This window comes from Varroa jacobsoni, unplaced genomic scaffold, assembly GCF_002532875.2.
Source record: "Varroa jacobsoni isolate VJ856 unplaced genomic scaffold, vjacob_1.0 scaffold_56, whole genome shotgun sequence".
Lineage (NCBI taxonomy): Eukaryota > Metazoa > Arthropoda > Arachnida > Mesostigmata > Varroidae > Varroa > Varroa jacobsoni.
The window spans coordinates 50,887-71,244 of NW_019212958.1; the positions used below are offsets into that span (position 1 = coordinate 50,887).

General features: G+C 40.3%; 1 protein-coding gene across 1 annotated transcript in view; it reads left to right on the forward strand.

The window, feature by feature from the left end:
- Window positions 1–20,358, forward strand: part of LOC111260992 (adhesion molecule nephrin) — a 60,269-nt gene that overhangs the window by 9,849 nt on the left and 30,062 nt on the right. Inside the window, exons 3-4 of the mRNA XM_086968542.1 lie at window positions 13,512–13,637; window positions 18,416–18,526. Of these exons, the coding sequence (XP_086824668.1) occupies window positions 13,512–13,637; window positions 18,416–18,526 (237 nt within the window). The remainder of the gene's footprint in view (window positions 1–13,511; window positions 13,638–18,415; window positions 18,527–20,358) is intronic.

Genomic DNA, 20,358 nt, shown 5'->3' on the forward strand with positions numbered 1-20,358 from the left:
TTAACAAAACGTATCGGGCCTTAAATAACTAACCGCCATCGTCTGTGCGAGTCGATATATATGTAGAAACATTTGTTTTTATTGCTGATTTATACATGTTTGGCAAAACACGGTCGATTAGATTGTGTAGAGTCAAAAATCTTTCTCTACAACAGACAGCTTCTGGAATTAGTAGAGATCGCTATTTTGTTACGGGTCCGGAAATAGATATCAATGACCAGTTAATTCTGGGTTTGTACAAGCATGAATTAGATTTCGCATGAGCTGTTGTCCTAGTTAGTGCCATGGATCCAGAGTTGAGATCAACATAAAATGCGATGCTCCCTTGCCTCGAAACAAAAATCACCAAAAACTTAACCCATAATACCGTCATCCGACGACAACTGGTATTATAGTAGTCGTTCTGTTAACACATCGATAAATGATTGATTTGTATAGAGTGTTCAACAGATCTGCTAGTATTAACTATCCGATTTTCATCAAATTATCCGAAACTTAATATTAGCCATGTTGTTATTATTTTTACCCGCTAGGTGACGATAACTCCCCGAGACCACAAGTTAAACCAACACATCTTTGGAGTTTTTTCTTCTTTCAGTTTCTTGTTAGTAAAAGTATGATTATATAAATGTAATGTTATTGTAAGTAGTTTGTCTAGTTCTAATATAACGGACGTATATACTATGCCACTGTTGATCTCCTGTTGGGCCTAAACAGGGCGCACATAGCTGTTTCTCGTTGCCCCCCACTGAATTAGCGGGAACTATGTCAACGAGTCCGTGCCGTCCAAAGGCTGGTTTTTGTCTGACCTCTACCATCGCATTCGCTATTTGGTTGGCCGTCGCAGACCTCGTATTTTTTCAGTTCCTTTAACCTTCATCTTTTGACATCAAACGACTGAATCAACCATAATTCCTCTTCCACAACTCTTACCGCTTATCCTTCGTATATTCGCTGATATGTGTCTGCTGCGGTGTCAAGTTATGTCGCGAATTAACATAGGATATACAGCTTTTCTCCCTGTTGCCGAGTATCAGAGCATATACTTCAAATGCTCGCGGCGTTCACTCCGACTATCAATCGATCCAAGTGTTGTAGTAATTACACCTGGGGCAATTTCGTTTCGTCGATTGCTTCCGTGTCGTTGTCCATTTCGGCTGAGCCAAATTCGCACCGTTCCACCATGTTGTACCACTGTATTCTGTTGACAATGTCTCCGATGTCGCCAAAAGTCCTTATCTAGCTAACCAAATACCCGACACACTAGCCGTTCCCTGTCAACGTAAGCTGCTATTTTCACGTGAAATCAATGTACAGTAATACTACGGCATGTGCGAGAAAAGAGTCAACGAAGGAAAAGTAGAGAGAAGAGGAGCGCGTTATTTCAATTGTTTGCGGTTAAATATTGACCGACAAACTATTTCCACAAAGCGAAGAGCCAGAGCTGGTTCAAGGGCATGGGAGTTGTAGAGCCGTACGTAAATGTATAGTTTGCAAAAATGATATTCAAATAGCAAAAGTCTAAATTAAGACAACTTAGCAGTAGTAAAAATAGTTTTATAAAAGCAGCGCAATAATTATCTTTTATTTCAATAAGCAATTACTCATGACTTTTGTTTGTGGAGAGGTACAATGACGAGGCGGCAACAATATTATAACACAACTTAGAGTTACTTAACGTAACATTTTCAGATGCTTATTAATTATTTAGGGTAAAGGAACTTATGCTGACCACATACACACGCGATAGTATTTCAGATATGTCTTATTCTCGCGTAATTTGCGTACAGATTTAGTCATTTGTATCATCACGGACTTTCCGGAAGGTACCTTATTCAACCGCCGCAGCCGTTAACGATAAGACGTCGTCAGAAACCCCTTTGTTCTTCGTAACAGAGCTAAGGATATTCCTTTTTAACGTATCCGGGCACCTCTTAGATCAAATAACAGACAGGTCTCTACAGAACAAGGCGCGTCCTGCCCACACACATGGCATTATTTGTATAGTCTATGAGCCTAACATTGTATGATGCTTTTTATTAAGGATTATATTGAACACTCATAGAAAAACTGTAGTCTTCTTCTCAAAAAATATGTACTAGCCACCGCGTTGACTAAGACACGGTTGATCTGAAGAAAAAAAATCTACTGTGATTTATCATATGGCCGCCATAACTGGATATGCTCAACGAATTTCCTTGGACCCATGGAACATTAACTTGAAATTAATGACTAGATCTAATTCGATAGAGACAAAGTACTATATCGAAGAGAAGGTGCCCGTACGAAACCTCTGATCATCTCAATAACAGTCACGAGGTAAAACGCTTTGATTGATAATAAAGTCGCGTTCTTTCCGAACAGATACTGTGGGCACTTTTAAGCCGTGCTAATGGGTCTACGTAAATGATCGTTGTAGAACAATAGTGTCAAATAAGGTTCGAGCAGATCTGTTTACGCACTAGATTTTGTACAAGCATTTCCGTTGGGGCCTTCTACAATTAATAGTTTTCTTATAGTCGATGAAACGAAATGAAAGCACTCAGATAATGTTTATCATCAGTAATTCCGCCTTACCGTATTCCGCTATGTGATCCCTTTTCTTGAAAGCTTCATGTGTAATCGTGTGCTTTGAGCCTTACGTCTTAATGCATGTTAACGTGCCTTCCCACACTCATCCTGTTTTCTCCTCGGCTTCTCATTGATTTGCAACGCGCAATTGAATCTCCTACAGTTTAATGCAGACCTAATTATTATGTGGTCTTCTCGCTGGGCCGAGTCGCTACTTAGGGTAACTTCTGTGTGCACGCAAGTATACAAGCATTAACGTATTGCAACATAGTAAACATATCAAAAAGAAGAGAGCGCGATCTAGGCAGTCTTACAGTTACTCTTCTAATTACATTTTTAATTGCCTTATCTACAATCCTACTCTTAGTCTACTCTTCTCTCCTAAGTAGTACGTCATATCATGAATTGCATCGCGTTAAATCATTAATGCATGGAACAAATAAGATTGTTAGGTCCCAGCTTCGGTCCTTTGTTATGGCACAGAAGTATGTGTACAAGAAATTTAACAGAAGTTTTTGACTCTGACTTCGAAGAAGTAAAAGCCTGCATTCTATGCCGACTAAAAAAAACTAGGAGAAAACAGTATTTCAAGGAGTGACGGCTGCTCAGTTTAATTATTGAGCTACTTGTAGAAGACCTTAAAATTTAGCTTCTTCTCAAAAACGTTCTTTCTCTTCGGTCAAGTTAAACTTAATACAGGTCAATAAGCTAACTAAGCTTAGGCAGTAAAGCGATAAACGAAAAAAAAAATCCTACTTTCTCAGGTAAACCTAAAAGGTAGGGCTTTTTCTTACCAAATGGCTTTACATTTACCTCACATAATGATTTACATTTCAGTTGCTATAAGCAAGATAAAGTGTGCTCATTGCATCATTGAAGCGTCAATGAAAAGCATCACAGTTCTTCCAGCGTCTCCCAAGCTTAGCCATGCAAGGGCAAAAATCTTTCTTTAATAGGTCAGGCATAGTTTCTTTACCCGACTGATATAGAATAGCTTTCAGCATTTTTGACCGCTTCAAAAAGTGCACGAAAAATTATATCAGACTACATTTTAAACGCTTTCCTTATTGTCATTTTTAAGCGTTTGGTTGCAGTAGCCAAATAGGTAAGTAGCTAAGAGATCTTCCTAGCACGGGCAAAAAAGGTTCAGTGAAGAAATTTAAAAGTAATGTATTGGCTATAGCTGCACGTTTATTTCTATGTATATTGTATCGTGCGACATGCACGTTGTTAGCGGTGATTCGTTTCGAAAGACCTTTGTGTAAGCGGCAATAGAAGTGTATTGAAAAATGTTTCCCCTTTAAGGGCTCTTTGGAAGCGTTTAACGGTGAGCCGAGCAAATTTATTTATTGGATAAATAAAAACTCTATTTTATTTATATTATATAAGCTTAGCAACACTCGACTAAAAGAGACTGATAAAATTACAGCTGTCTATTACTTCTACATTAGATGTGTTGTAAGCTTTTTTTACGTAACAGATGCTTGTCTATGAATACTCAATCGACACTTCGTCTTCGACTTGTCTCGATAAATGCTATGAGTATGCATTCAGCATATTGGCGTGTCGAAACGGTGGCATAGTACGCGTGAATCGACGTTTCGTAAAACCCCTTCGTAGAGCTCTGCCCTTCTCCAGTAAGCCCATAGCCGTTTAGTTCCTTGTCTGCAAGCGTACCATCAACCGGGCTTCTTGTTAATAAGTACATGTGTATGTCTGTCTGCTCAGCAGTCTTGCTACGTGCAAGTTACTAGCCGGCCATTAGCTGATTGCGTCCTCCCGAATTATTGAGGGTTGCGCAGATGGGACTTTTGACTAAATCGACAGGTTCGGATGTGGGACTGAGAGTACGAAACTGGGTAGTGCGCCGGTAAAAACGGATTCTTAAGGTGGGCTGGCCAGTAGGAAAGGGAAGCTTAGATTCCCTGCTGCTGCCGTTGTTGCTGTTGTTGTTGTTATGGAAATTGTGGATGGTCACCTTCATCCGCCCACCGATTCCCTGCGGTGGCTCAGATGCTATGGTTGGCTGATGGTATGGTGGATGCCCTTTGCGACGTCGCTAGCGTTTGTGGCGGCGGAATAATCGAAAGTGTCATAATCGTCGTCGACACAGTTATCTCTTCGCTTGTGGGTGGCTCAGCAGACGATTTGGTAGTTGCCCCCACCTCAGCCCGCTAGGGTCTAACGTTTGTCCCTTATTAAGCAGAAATTGAGAGACTCGCTCTGTTTTTCCGCTTCTCTCTCTCTCTCTCTCCTCCCTCTCTCTCTCTCCTTCCAACAAAAGAACAGATACGCCTTCTGCCCACTGAGGTACTGCGGCAACAGAGGCGGCGTTAGTGACGGCACTCCGCCATCTCCGCCCTCGACAGCAATCCTCGAGTGCAGCATTTTCCAGCTTTATTGTTCTCTACTACGCAAGATACGTCAGCAATGGAACAAAAGAGGCGGCCGATGGCATCAGTATGCCGTAAAAATGCCCTACGCCCTTCTGTCTACTATTAGTTGGTCTTAGCTAAAGGGTCCTTTAATAACGACAACTCCGATACGATTATAAGCATACCCGTGTAGTATATTTGCTGAAGCAATTTGTGGGACACGATGTTAACAAACTGACATCGATTACCATGTAGGACCCTGACCAGAACGAACGGAATCACGCTACTGAAAACCAAGGACTGGTCGAACATCGAAGGGGGTAGGGCTGAAGGTGGCACTAATTAAACAAAGGGCCTAAATGGACAACTCTAAAGAGCAGGTGATCTATTTATATGATAAATGACCAGTACAAGTTTGGTTTTACATTTTCGTGTCGTCTCGCTTTTATCTCTTCGAACTGAATTAGAGGAAGCGTAAGAGTCAATTTTTTGCTAACTACACGATGGCAGAGAGAGCGGAACCGAACTTATGTATATGTACAAACGCGTTTAATGTTAAGTGTCAGAGATTCAACACAGCAGGACCTAGCAAGACAATTATTACAAAAAAAAAAATACAATAAAAAAAAATTAAACTCGACCATAGTAAAACTCGAAAAATAATTTGCATTATATTCGAAAACTCTATTTTCGTTGTATTAATTTGTTAAAAACGACGCCGTACAGTGACTTGTTTAAATTTACATCGAAGCGCCACATATAGCCTCTCTTGTCGATGTTTGGCCGTAAACTTTGCTAAGAACAATATTATTTGAGAGTTCAGCTAGTTTAAAGTCTACTGCACGTGTAACACATTTCATTTTGCGAAGTTCATACAACCTACTTATGGGAAACTCTCGCTATATAAGGTCTTATTTATAGTTATATATTTGTAATACTGAGACAGAGGCTCAAAGCAGTGTTTCATCCAAATCGAGTATTCGCCAAACAGAAGCGGTAGCATCATTTTCATGAACTGTTTCGTAAGAGCCTCTTCGCATAATTAGGCTGATTATGTCGGTGCCCAGGGATCTGATGGATTTCGAGTCCTATTCACATGAATGTGTGTTCAACTGTTACGATCCGATAAATGCAACCGAAGCTGCTGAGTGACGGCTGCTTATGACAGAAATATCGAATAATGCTAGATAATAATTTCAACGTTATTAGTAGTTGATCTACGAGGTACACGTGCTACTAAACGACATACTTTTTAAAACATTATCAACTAGAGTTCCCACATACATATAGATCTTGAGCAAGGCTTGAGTATCCGTCTTGATCGAAGTATATAAGCACGGAACAACTAATCTATAAATTAACTTAGTACTGAATTGAATAGTTTTCATTGTCGGATCTACATAACCAGCCCTATATAAGCAGTGGTGTGACCTCCATGCTAAAGTAGTTTTTTAGCCGTCGTGCTCTTTCGTTCGTATCAATTTTCCGCTGCCGTAAGGACCATAAAAGCGTTTTAACAGAAGTATCATTGTGAGAGCGCCATTCTCTCCCTCTCCACCGCTGTTTGCTGTCTGGTTCAACGAGGCGTGAGCGCCGCCTAGTGGCGGGTCTGCTTCCAAGCACCGTCATGGATTACGTGCAACAGTCACTCGTTGACGTTGTGGTCTACCTACAAGGGAAAAACGATAACAGCACATAACGCGATAAGCCTGTCTTCGGCTGTATTCGTACGGAGCAAGAGCACGTACGCGCCATGAGCGTGCCTGTGTATGAAAGATGCCGAAAACGAAACAATCTCCGTAAGGACGCAGGGTGTGTTTTCTCATCTGTCTGGAAAGGCATCCCACTGCTGTGTTCGAGCATATGAAAAGAACGCAGTTTGTCAGGATCAGCTTTGTCCAACTTTGTCGTCGGCCTCGTGCAAAAACCGTATGAGCAAAAGAAAACAGACATATAGAAAGAGATGTTTATTGTTTGTTTCATTACCGCTTTCTCTTGCCACAGTGAGAGCAAAGCTCTACGTGCCTTGCTGTCGATATCAAAACACGTACGCCTGCAAGTATATAAGTGCCTGCAAATATATATGAGCACATATGTCTGTATTGTTTTGGAGAAGTTATTTGTTTTAAAGGGAGGAAAAAAGCTCTATAAATTTGGGCGTGTTAATCTTGTATTGAACAATTCGTTCTATTACATAGCTTTTCTGCATCTGGGTAGTTTACCTCTGCCCTGTCGACTTCTGTTTGCTCGAATTATCGACTGCCCTCCACGTGCTACTATTATCATATTAACCAAATGTAATTTATTACAATAGAACTTTTTTTTTTTTTTTAACTTTTGAAATATCCTTACTCTATTTTGTACGATTCGCTAAAAGCAGAACTTGTCTAATTGGCCGGCTTCCATTGACGTAGTTGCTTCAATCTACAATGAAAGGAGGCGACGATGCGACTTGCCTACAGGCTGGGTTGGGCATCCAGATTTTTTTGATAACTTAAAAGAAAGTGTCACAGTTGTGCGCGGTCAATTTTCAACATTCTAATCAATCTGGTCTCCTTTGAAATTGTTCCGATACGACGAAGGTTTTATCTGTTGACCGCGACGCGTCTGAAACTTTGATTTTTTTTCCCAATGTTTCGTAACTATAAAGATAATGGATCATAAATGGATGGAAGTGTATTGATATAACGCTAGAAAAAAAGTTTTCTAGAGAGCGACGGATAAAGAAGCAATTTGAGGTTCATTGCGTTATATCTCACTCAGTGGTGCTTCGCAGTATGTTTGCTATTGATATGAGATTAGCAGGCTGATAACTATCATTGATAAGGCAATTCGTAGTGTTGCTTTATTGTCCTTGTAATAAATCTAAGAAGAGGTGAGGTGCACACAACCAAGCATAGGTGCACCTCGCTTCGTATTGGAGACGACAACTGGCCATGAAGAAGTCGTTGATTTCAGTCCAAGTATTTACCGAACGAATAGAAAAATCAGCCAGACGGATCAGTCAGTAAATGACAACTTTTTTAGCGTGCTACGAAGACCTTTCATTTATGAAATATAAGGCGAATCGTTTTCGATAAAGGGTAAATCTTCCAGATTCATTAGAAGCTATATATTGGAATGACGATATACTATACTGTCTCGTAGACTGGTACTGGTTTATAAAAGCAAAGCGTTCATCGCATCATTCGGATTTGCAAATTCGTCATTTGTTGCGTACACGTCCCTACGCCATCTTCAAAGAAACAAGGAAATTTTAAGAACAGCCAGGGTACCTCTCTTAGGAATGCTTTTTGACCAAAACATGTTATAGATATGACAGAAAGATAAAGCCTTAATAAGTGTAACCTAAATTTCGTGTCTCTTAAAACTACTGAACGCATCCCTTACTTTAAATTACCTACCTGCCTGCCGAGTTCATTACAAATGATCGAACTGCCGAATAAATCTGTCTTTGCCGTTAAATATTGCTTCAGACACATGGCCCTCTGAAGCAATATTCAGACATAGAGCGAAGTGGGTTTACACCAAATTTTTCTAACATGCTTAGATTACCTCACGTATCCTCAGTTTAGTAGGTAAGCACGTTATAATCGCAGTAACAATGTGGTCCAATCCGAATACCTTAATTTTTTAAGTGCGAAAAAGTATACCCGCAGAGAATATTTTGGGCTGTATGGGATTTGTATCTGCCTACTTTTTATGCATGAAGTAACTTGGTGTAACACATAATAGTTCACATGTAACACGGTCTAATTACGTAACAGTTATGTAAGCTCTTACGGCCATTGGTTGGCACAGGGTAAAAAAAATGTGCTCATAATATTAGAAGACGTTGCTTTATGGCTGTATACAGTGTGCCTATTGATGCAGACAGATTAGAACTGAACCTTTTCTCCTTATAGCTCGTTACTCGAATATATATTGATAAAGTGGTCATCTTCATTGTGAGCCGAACCACTCTGCTATAGGAGTTTTGCATAGCCCAGCTGAAATAGGGAGCTATGCCATATATGTCGTTCGTGTCGACGAACTTAGATGCCGAATGATCTGCACCTATACCTGCATTACCTTAATTTTTTTTTTAATTTTTTATTTTGCCAAAATAAGTCTACCTACTTTTGGTGATTTGATGAAATCAAAGCTAGCGGATCCAATGATAATATGCTATTTGACAGTTACCAGACACACAAAGAAGCCGATGAGCAGAAGTACTCCATGTCATGAAACCGCGTCATCTGCTTATAGCAGAGGTTAATGTAACGGGAACGTTCAGTATCTTTTTTTCTACGTTCCTGGATCTCTAGTGAGCACACTTGGTGCGGTAAATTCTTGTTGCGTATGGTCGATTAGAGCTATCACAGGATGTTCTAGGTTCGACAATCGACTAAATAGGTATACAAAATCAGAACCAGTTAGTTAGAGGGGGCAAAAAAACGGAAAAAAACCCCATGAAAGTTCATAAAAATCTCGAAACAGCCACATTAACTGTTATCAGCTTCTGAGCATATCATTCCGTCTAAAGAGATAAAATGATCGCAGTTTAGCTGATTCCGTCATTAGATATACAATTAACAATATTATTTGGATGCGTATACGTATATGTTTATGCTTACAATTTGATTGGACTGTTCGACGGCCATCTGTAGCTAGCGTTTATGTCTGTACGATATTATTTGTGTGTATATGGGCTAGAAACAAAAGTGGATAGGTTGGCAGACCAACGAATAGACGAAGCAGTGCGGGCGTGTGTTCACTCCTGACAAAAGCAAACAGAGGGTAGGTTTTCGATGGGCGCTCAATGGGTGTTTTTGAATGGTCGCCACGGATGGGTCGAACAGTTACAAAAATCATCACCGAAAATAGCGAGCGTAAAGGAACAGAGATGAAGCTATACATTTCTACGAGCTCTCCTGTGTGTAAGCGACACTTTTGCGTGATTTGTTGACCGTATTTTATCGTACCCTTACCAACAATATAGCTGGCAATAGTAATGAATTTGCACTGGGCAAAACCCCATCGCTGTTTGCTAATATCGCTGGTCTGACAATGCTCATTAAAAATTACACCTATGTTCTAATGTTCGATGTAAGCTCGTTGTGGAATTATATGAACCAAATCAAAAATCAGTATTAATAGTGTTAATACTGGTTTTTTATGTGTAATACATTAGTTTCTTACATACATTCTTATGTGTAGTACTATTGTTTTACATATGTGTACACATGATTCATAAACAATGGAATAATAATTGTATGGAGTCTAGTACCATGCGATGACAGGGAATGTATAGCATTCCAGTTCGTGTGACTTTCGTGCGTCCTATACGACGTCGGGGAAAATTATCTATATAATATAGAACGCCTGATGGCTCTCGTTCGAAAACTAGTTAATACGTACTATACTATGTATTATGCAAATGTATTAGTACAGGCAAGACGTGACTGGTCTTCAAAGATTGCCGTCTAAAAGATACACAGCTGGACCCGGGAAGAGACGTGGTAAGTTAGGCAAGCTCGTACCAAATAAGATAAACGCAAATAAGTTTACTGAGATGTAATTTATCTACGAGCACGAAGCATAGGAACGTTTCGGCGTAGACGTGTATCCCGCAGTGCCATCCGAACCCGGTAACGGAGCCCGATCATAGAAATATTGAATAATCTAGTTCTCGAATTAAAGCCACTTAAAATTTGAGAAATTTTATATTTTTCATTCGTACATAACTAAAAAACGCATTGACTTCTGAAAGAAACTAAAAGCAATCGGTTAGAGACGCGTGTTTAGTTTAGATCAATATGTAATGCCACAGGGCTCAAACTAGGAATTTTTCGTTCAGTCAGAGATCTGCCGCCCGAACTATCAACGTATAAATATTACTGATATCAAAGAAATAGTCTTTAATTAGTCGTTTCATACCTTTATCTAATCTGCCGACTCCTTTCTCAATACAGACAGGACACTTTGTTTAGTAGCTACAATTATCGTCAATGTCTATTGAAGACTCGCAATGGTCAGAGTCGCACCGGTTCTACGCTACGTTGTTATGGAAGCCAAAAACGAAAGGACGAAGGGGTCCCCTTTCGAGTTATTTTTTCTCGATTCGGTTGCTAAAGAAGGCGCTATACCAAAGGCATAATTGAATCCTACACGATAATAGGCCTCGCTACCGGGATTGGCTGGCCTTGCATTAACCAGCGTCATGACTTATTGTGTAATATAGGCCTTTTCGCGCTAATCGATGTTTGACCGCCGTTCAAAGAGTAAAACCAGTAGTTGCTTGTTTGACCAGCGGATTGGTCTAGTACAATATGTTGCCATTATAGAGTATCCAAACGAAAGCCACAGTTTTCTGCCGTTTATCGTTGACAATCCTGAGTGACGCTGGCCTGACGGAAATACTGCCGTTGCCGGGTAACCATTTTAGTGTTACACACGTAAACAAAGTAACATGTTTGCGAGCATTGACATAATGGGCCTATTAAGCAGTAGACGAAGCTGATTAACTCGTTTCGTATTTGTGCTTCCCATCTTAATACCCCATCTCACGTTAGCGCTACTACGACGGCCATAGCTGTTCCATCATGGAAATCAAGCGGATCCCAGTTCAAAGAGTTAACGCGTTTTTGACCGCAGAAAATGAAGTCAGAATTCAACGGTGCAGCTCGCTTAACAACACCTTTATAATAAAAATAATAATGGTAATAATAAAACCGGGTGTGTAGCAATAGAGAGCACGACAATTTTGGACTAAAGAATTGTTTCACTTTTGTCACCTCGGGTTAGCACCGAATATAGGCCTTATTCGACACAACTGTAAACCTTTCCCAGTGTGGCCCTGCGCGGGCTGTGCTTTCTTGTTTTTTGTTTAAGCTCGTCTCAGTAGTTCTGTTGCACTACTCGTTGTTATTTTCATCATCCTGTTAGAACGATCCGGTTTGAACTTTCGATTGTTCCCTTCCATTGAAGCCATCGCTTCCCGTTTATTCTATATGTATAACGCTATTCGTTACGGTAGCCTTGTCCCGATTATCGACTATAATTATTCTACAGCTGTGACCTTATCATCCGCCTTGCGTTATTCGTACTGTTCTCTATGTCAATCACCGCGTACCTCAGTGTTTGTTACTATACTTAATTCGCCATCTTGGTTCGAGCTTCACTTAGGTGTAGGTAGGTCAAATGTTTGTGTGCTAATCTTATGAACAAGCGATTATCGAGCTTCGAGACACACTCCGTATTATCTGATGGCTATCTGATGAAATACTTGACGGCGGTTCCGAACATAAAACTTGAAACATTTCTGTTAAACGTGCCAAGCTACAACGGTTAACATAAGTGTCAACGTTCCAATGCAAATCTAATATCCTAAAAAAAGAAAAACTAGATCGTAAAGCTTAAATATTCCTAAAAAATCATCTCGACCGTTGACTTATGCCAAATTCGATTCTCGGTAAAAAAGATGTTTTAAACATTTTTTTAAATAGAGATTACGTAACTGCAATAAAAATGTGCACGAAAAAACAAACAATCAGCAAGCTCGTAGAAAAAAGTCGCCCCGTAAATCGGCTGATTTTGAAAAATGAAAATCTTTCGTGGTTTTTGCCTCCTGTGATCCAAGAGCTTGTGATTTCTTTGCGTGGGAATAAGTGAAATTTATCTAAGGTTCACATCAATGCACACATGTACATACACACCCAATTATTGCAAAAATTTGAAAGCTATGTTCAATCTATCGACCGCGAAATGCTTCAGCCTGTCATGGAAAATGTTTAGCTCTTGCGCCGGCTAATCTTAAGATACCAGTTAACTAGCACTGACTAAACGAGAAGGGTCCACTTTCTGCTTGTGTGCAATTGAACCTATTGAGGGCCTTGGAACAACCTGTACACCTCTTCTTCGTTAGTAAAAAAGAGAGTAAAAAATAATGGTATTCATAGTGATAATAACAACTAATATTTCATTTTTAGTTCAAAAGCTTTTGTTTAACTTTCGTATGTCTCGATTTTTATATTATTATTTTACGAATGATCCGCAAATATCCTGCCGCAGTAGCTGTTCTTTTCCGCGCTTCATTTTTGATAGTAGACGAGCCTCTTTTAAACTAACGATTAAATCAGTTGCCCTCGACAGAGGCTGATTACCTATATTTCACCTAACTCGGCCTTAGCGTGGCTGTATTTTACTATCTCAAATAGGTATTGACGCTAACTGGCCAACGCGCTGCCAAAAGGAAATAAACGTTCAGGTCTGTTCCCTTAAGCGTACCCGTTTATAGGACAGCTTTCTTCAACGATCAGTTCACCCCGCTGTCATAATTACTAAGACATGTCTAGATCAAAACGCGTAACGCGTCGTAATTACTCGACAATATTTTATCTAGAGTCGGAAATATACGCCTTTGGAATACCCCACGCGACCAGTACATGTTTAAGGGCTATTTAAAGATGCCTTAATATTAATTTGTTGTTTGTTAGAGGTTCAGCAGTTTACTCTTTTCAGCGATGCGAAAATCTAATTAGTCGGCTATCTGTTCGTTTCTCTGCCCTGTAATTTTCATTGCAGCTCTGAGCAGCCCAGCGAGTTTGGAGGTATCGAAGCTTGACGCCATCGACGCAGGCCACTACGCGTGCCGGGTTCGATTTCACAGAGGAGAAACCCGTACGCAAAACATTACGCTTCTTGTTGGAGGTAGATACGTTTATGCGATACCAATATCTTGCTGTAAGGAAAACTGTTTTTTAATTAGACATTCGCTTAGATTAGGTATGCAGATACCGTTTAGAGACTAGTCAAACGGGTCGTTAGATAGACACGAGTCATACCAGTGGACAAACGTCGCAAGCTAGCAAAAATCGGCGCCATTTTCGCAAATTATCTTAGATTATGAAAGAAACATCGGTTTTTCAAAGCTGCACTGTTTTTGATAGATATGAACCGAGATACACACAGCAATAGTTCAACAGAGATTTATTACTGCTACGATCTTACTTCTCTCTGAAATAGTAGAACAGCAATATTGGCCAATTATTTCCGTTCGTCGTTACGATTTTCTCTTAGCCAATGTCCCCATACAGATAGTAACCTTTGGCCATCAGCAATTATACCCAGTGCAGGTTTGAGGTTGATCCGTACGGCCTTCGGCTGTCAACCTGCTGTACGTATGGACTAAAATCTCACCATTTTTATAAAGAGGTATTTGCATTCATGTTGTACTCGAAGGGTGTGGCAGAAATAGCTAATAATCGTCCATGCCGCTTGAATTTGAGCACATCTGTACGGATGGCATGTATTTTGAGACTCAGAGGAATAGCTCACTGGCTAAAGGCGTGCAATCACTAGTCTATTAATTGTATTCCAGAGGTCGGGTAGGATAGTTTCTAACGACAAAATGTGTTTCAGACAATCGAACTTAACTATCCCGCTCACTATTTAACAAGCCATTTACACAGGTCATTATTCCTTCACGTGAACTTGAAACGAAAAATATATTTAAAATTATAACGTTTTGCCAATTATATGACTGAATAATTCATACGACAATTGTTTTCTCCGTTCTGAAGGCGCACCAATTACTGTTCGTGTAAAAAATCGACTTTTTTATACTAAAATTTAATCTATACGATACTTACATAGATTTACGCAAGTCCACAGATGTCCATATATATATATACAACGAATTCTGTTTTTCTATCTGGCAAGGTATACACGTCTCTAGCATCTGGTATGGTCCTTTTAACGGTCCGATCATGGACTCCACCGAAAAAAGCTCGTAAAGAGATTTTTTATTTTATAAAGGTCTCGTTTTTTATGACGATAGACTAAACTCCGTGCATTGTATAGAACTACTAAAATTCTTCACACAAGTTTTAATTCACCCTTATATTTGGTGGCCTGGTTTGAATCTAATGGACGTTTACCGAGAACTTTACTAATGACATTGCTTCAAGACTAAAAAAAAAAACTCTTCAACACGTTAATTCCTGTTAATTTCGTCTTAGGTGCAGACTTGAGTCTGATATGGTCCATACGTAAAAAACGTAGTCCTACATCATACGATATTTAGGCAGTCATTTTTTTTATATTGAGCCTACTATATGAAGAGATATTACTCAGTTAGCACATACCTATGCCAGGTTAAGTGCGTTTTAGATAAACCGTCGGTTGAATTTCCTGTCAGCGTTACCACTTCCTCCTTCGTAAAACCGCAATTCTACAAGCCGGAATTTTACCGAGAGCTATTAATTAATTATCGTATTTTTATATACTGTGTCACGCCAATGTAAGCTTGCGTGACTGACAGCGATCGATTTGGTCAATATGTTTGGTGATCATGCGGTCGAGCAGCGTTCGATCCATTGACGACGTAAACTGTCCCTTAGACCTACTCATCTAGAATAGCTTTTCTTGCGGCTTGCGAACATTGGGAGTGGACAGACATTCGGCCTTCATAACTACGAATCCGCAGTCATTCTATAACGGCCGCCTCTGCGCTGTCCTGTCAGTCTCCACTAAATCGATGAGTTGCTCTTTTAACACAAATTAGCGAACGATGATACGGTTGTCCCGCAGAATGGACAGGGCGGATGAAGGAATCCTTGCAAATTTGAGTCACGTGAAAGACGATCTACAAGAAAGACCCACTACCCTTTGGCGGTGCGCCACAGTTGGGCTGCTTTATACTGCAGGTCTCATCTCGTCCTTCTGTCTCCTAAAGCGCTTCTTCTTCACCACCTCCAGTACCTTTCCAACTGCCTTTCTGCAATGAAAATAGAAAAAGAAAAATCAGTGAGATTTCTTTATGAGCGGTGAAAGAGAGCCCCTTTGACTGTAGCAATGAATATAGCTGCGACTGCTCTTGCGACAGCTACCGATTCTTTAACGATTTGCTTTTCTCACTTCTTCTTCCTGCTCCTAGCTTTGCTTCTCTTCGTTTCTTTCAGCCTGCCTTAGTCGTCTTAAGTAAGACCTCTAAAATGAAAGCTCTAGTGCCGCCCCCGCTGAATCTGTCGCTGTTGATGGCACCATCTCCGCCTTTTAGTGTCGGACACCCTTAAGTGACACAGACCCCTTAAATCGGATAACTAGTGCGTTTGGCGAATAGATTTTAATTAATTCGTAGACGAGATAACCGAAGGGAACAGATCGTGTGAGCGAAGCTAGATCTGCTGGCTAGGAGATAAACAGGAGAACCGGCAAACGCGGCAAAGCCACGTGGACTCCTTGATTTACCCATTTTTTCGTGGGTGATACCATGCTTAACGGCTCCGGAAATAATTGCGTTAGTAATAAGATGCTTTTCCGATGAGAAACTTTTCAAAGATCTGCTAGCTTGCGGATGCTGGCCCGTCCACCACCACCAGAGCATCCGTAAACATACGATATCTTTTCAAATCAAGACTTTTTCTGCCACTCGATCTGATAGCAGATGGAGGCTGCAAAATGGATGGGGAAAGCGTCATCCATTCGCGAAAGGAAACCTCCATTTAAACCTATGCCTTGGGAACATTTTCATTCTTCATTTTCTCAAGGCTCTAGCCTCCGCCAGTTGCTACTAAACCGCGGCGGGGCGAGGACAGTGGATGCCGCTCCTAAGGCTTTTCTTGCCCGGCCGGCTTCAGGCGCCAGCCTCGAGCATTCAAATCCAACGAACCGACCAAACAGGACCTCGTAAGGAATAGCAGTTAGAGCAGCTGATAAATTTTACCTTATATATCAAGCAACCGCTAGACCATGTGAAAGTTCGAGAATTTCGGGACAATACAATGGGAAATGATAGGAGGATGGAGGCAGTGGAACCATTGCTCGCAATGGTGCTAGCGCGCCGGGAAGCAGGATGACACATGGACGTATCTGATGCTGGCGAGCTGGGAGTCCGTGTCGGTTCCTCGTGGACATTGAGTAACCGGTGCATTTTTCGCTCGTTCCTTCCACACGGATGAAGTCAACTGGCGGCGGCCAACGTTTTCTCCAATGACGCGCTTTTACAGCCATTTGTGCTCCTGCCCTGAAAAACGCTACCTTTGTGTATTGATTTAAGGGTTCAATCTAATTGACGAACAATATGTCCAATTAATACACCACGCTGCTGAAATTGTGTTATATGTTTTGTTCTGGAAATACGTGTATAACACGTTGAATAATTGGCAGTGCTAGACGTGCTAACGATCTTTGGTCTCTGACTTCATTGAACTGTGCCTTGAACACACAAGCCGTGTTCGTTTAGTGTGTTTTTGCATTTTTAGAGTGTTTATATGTCTCAGGTTTAGTATAGTAGCATAACGTACAGCCTTATCATCTCATTGGTTTTTCTTTACTCCTCAATAAAATTCAGTGGGAACAATACGTGACCATATCTTAATATCTAGATCGTAGCCTCTGAAAAGTAAGGCTCTTAAAAGAAAGGGCTTTAAACGTGCTTGTAGAAGAAGAATGATATAACAATTGAAGAGACTAGCCTGTACGCACTATGTATATAATGTAGGACTTCTAGAAATTTCGGATATGGCCTTCACAGCAGGAACATATCTAAAAATATCGATAGGTAAACCCAACCTTATATATATATATTAATGAATAAACTTGATTGAAAAACACCTTTATTTCCAAAAAGGCGGTGAATACATCACAGACTGAAGAGTTTATAATATTACTTTATCGTGGAATAGAAAAAATGCTTCACAAATCTTTTTTGTCTGTTTTGTTTCTAATATGAAGTTGACTGCGCGAGATAATAGTTTTCTGGCGATTCCCTCGATTGGCGATTTGCTATGTTGCCCTTCTATAATGTCGATATCCCAGATCCGAAAATGTAAAGGTTTTTTGAGACGAAGCGTTCATACCGCCCACCGAGCAGTTCAGAGAAGTCCACAAATTTTAGACCTCATACTGTCGCTATTAAAAAAAGGCAGCTTTCAGAAAAATTCAGTATTGCCGAATACGATTGCCTAATCAACATAGTTGGCAGCGGCAGGAGCATTTTCCGCTAGTACCCATAGAACCATGTCTCTCACTGTTTGGTCAATCGGTAGTCGGATGCTCCTAGACAGGAATTGAGAGTATAACGGGGTCTAAGCAGAACGGGAATAACGAAGTTTCGAATCTTGTTAATCAGAAGATACATATTCTGTTGCAATGGAGAACACCGTCTTCCACATAGAAACCAAATGAAGAAGAAACCTGTACCTAGATAATGTATCCAGTCAACTGCGCCCAAAATTCTGACTATAAAATATTTTCTAATTCTATTAGGTGGTTTCGAGGTGTTAACATTACAGTAATTACTTATTACATTGTATTTTTTTTCTCTATGCTATTGCGTTTCCTTTTTGTCACAACGACAATTAGAAATTACCGCTTTGGCTAACCGCTTACGTGACAATAGTATAGTATAGTATTACTATTTCATATTTCAGTGGTATTTATACTTAGACGTTAATTTGATCCTTATTCGTTGTTTGCCAATTCAGTGTCCCCTTCCAGACCTCAGATTAGCGATGGTGACGGAACTATTCTACAGGGAAGTATCGGACCCTTCTACGTTGGACATAGCTTACGACTAAATTGCGTCATCGAGAAAGGTAACCGCTAGAACTGTCGTAAATTTGGCCTTGACCTTTTTTGCTGTACCTGAAGAAGTGCATAGCCACAATCGACTTGAACGGCGTGCTAGAGGAGATTGATAATAATGGAATGGAGCCTACATCTAGCCTCACGCACAGTTCTTATTGGAATCGCTTTCTATCATATACTCGGTAACTTTCAAGATTCTCGTCTTCCTTTGTTTCCTTTAGATAGTTCCTCGACATTGCCTCATGATGCAACAACTCGGCCTTGACATTAACTTACTGGTGTTGTTAACCTATGACTACAGAAATATGTTACATAGGCTCTATTTGTATGCGTCGTAGGGTGCCGTTTTTGTTTGCAATTAACGATTTACCCGTTTTTACTAGGTTGTTAGAAGCGAGTCGGGAGGAATTTAAAAGTTAATTATATTTAATCTAGCCAGGTGAAAGCGACGATCTTTTATTATACGCTAGAGGTATATATGCACGAACTCTCTCCAGCGTTCTGGAGTTTCCGGATAGTTAGCCTACAATTCGCGCTCCCATACGTAAGTTCTCCATCTATGATTTCTCGCAGTAAACACGTGGTGTAATATTTTTGGTGGTCTTTTTTAAGGCATGGAAAGCTCCGTAATAGCATTAACTTAGGCCAACGTTAGGTATTTCTTTAGTCGGTTCCGAAAGTAATCAAGGTACGCGATGAAGTCTGGCATCGTTATCAAGTAACAAGATTGCGTGCTTCCGATTGCCAGGCCAACATTCCTCGAATTTCTTGAGGATAGCGTGTTGTATTCGTTGTTTGATTTTCGGAGCATATTTGGTCATAACAAATGGTCCGAAGTCGATTTTCCTATGGGGCAAATGTTCTTCTTTCGTAGAAATTCTTCGTCTTCAGCTACCGTACGCCCGAAGGAAATTTCTAGTTGAGAGTCGCGCGCCGAATACAGCACAAACATTTTCAACTGGATAGGAGTTAATTCACTGGGGATACATTTTTTACATAGTTTCCGTATTTTCAGTGAAGCAGCGCAAACTCTGGCCGATAGCGCCTTTACACTCTAAGCTGTGTTTTCAAGAAGATGATCCTTCGGTTCGGGCTCTGCGTTTTTGTCTTTCGGGTACCGGCATCTGGTTTTTATTACAGTATTCGCATATTGATAAGCTTTTCCCAAAAGTTGAATTTCCATGCTATCCATAATACTCGAACGATTGAGTATCCAGGTTTGATAAAATGATTGGACCTATACAATCGGAAGTTTATCTCGCCACGATTATAGATACCGCCGACCATGGATACCAAGATACCGTATTAATGACCGGAACTCTTCATCTCATCACAACCGCAGTCTCTATGTGTTAACCTAATATTACCTGCAAATGGTTTAATGTTGGCTATTTTCGAAAACCGATCCACAGTTCTGATGGCCGTTATACACCACATTATCATAAACTACATATTTGAGGTTATAATACTCATGTTTCTGAAGCAAAATTCCCATTGACCTATTTTTCATAGTTTAAAAAAAAAAAAATGTAATCTGTAGGAATACGATGACTATGTCATAAGCCTCCCTATTATAAGCCTTGCTAAGACCAATGATGGGCGTTCCAATGATATAACAAGATTAATGGTTAACAACAAAACATTTTGTTGTTCAATGAATCATTTTGAATACGTGTATGCAGACATTGTACCGGATAAACTATGCAAAAAAACTCGTTGCAAGAAGAAAATCGACTAATAACTTGATAAGGGATGCCATATGCAGGACCTTTCAAAGCGTGGACATGACCGCTTGGAAATAACCACCCTCGTACCTTGAACGAATCAGCGAACGAACGAA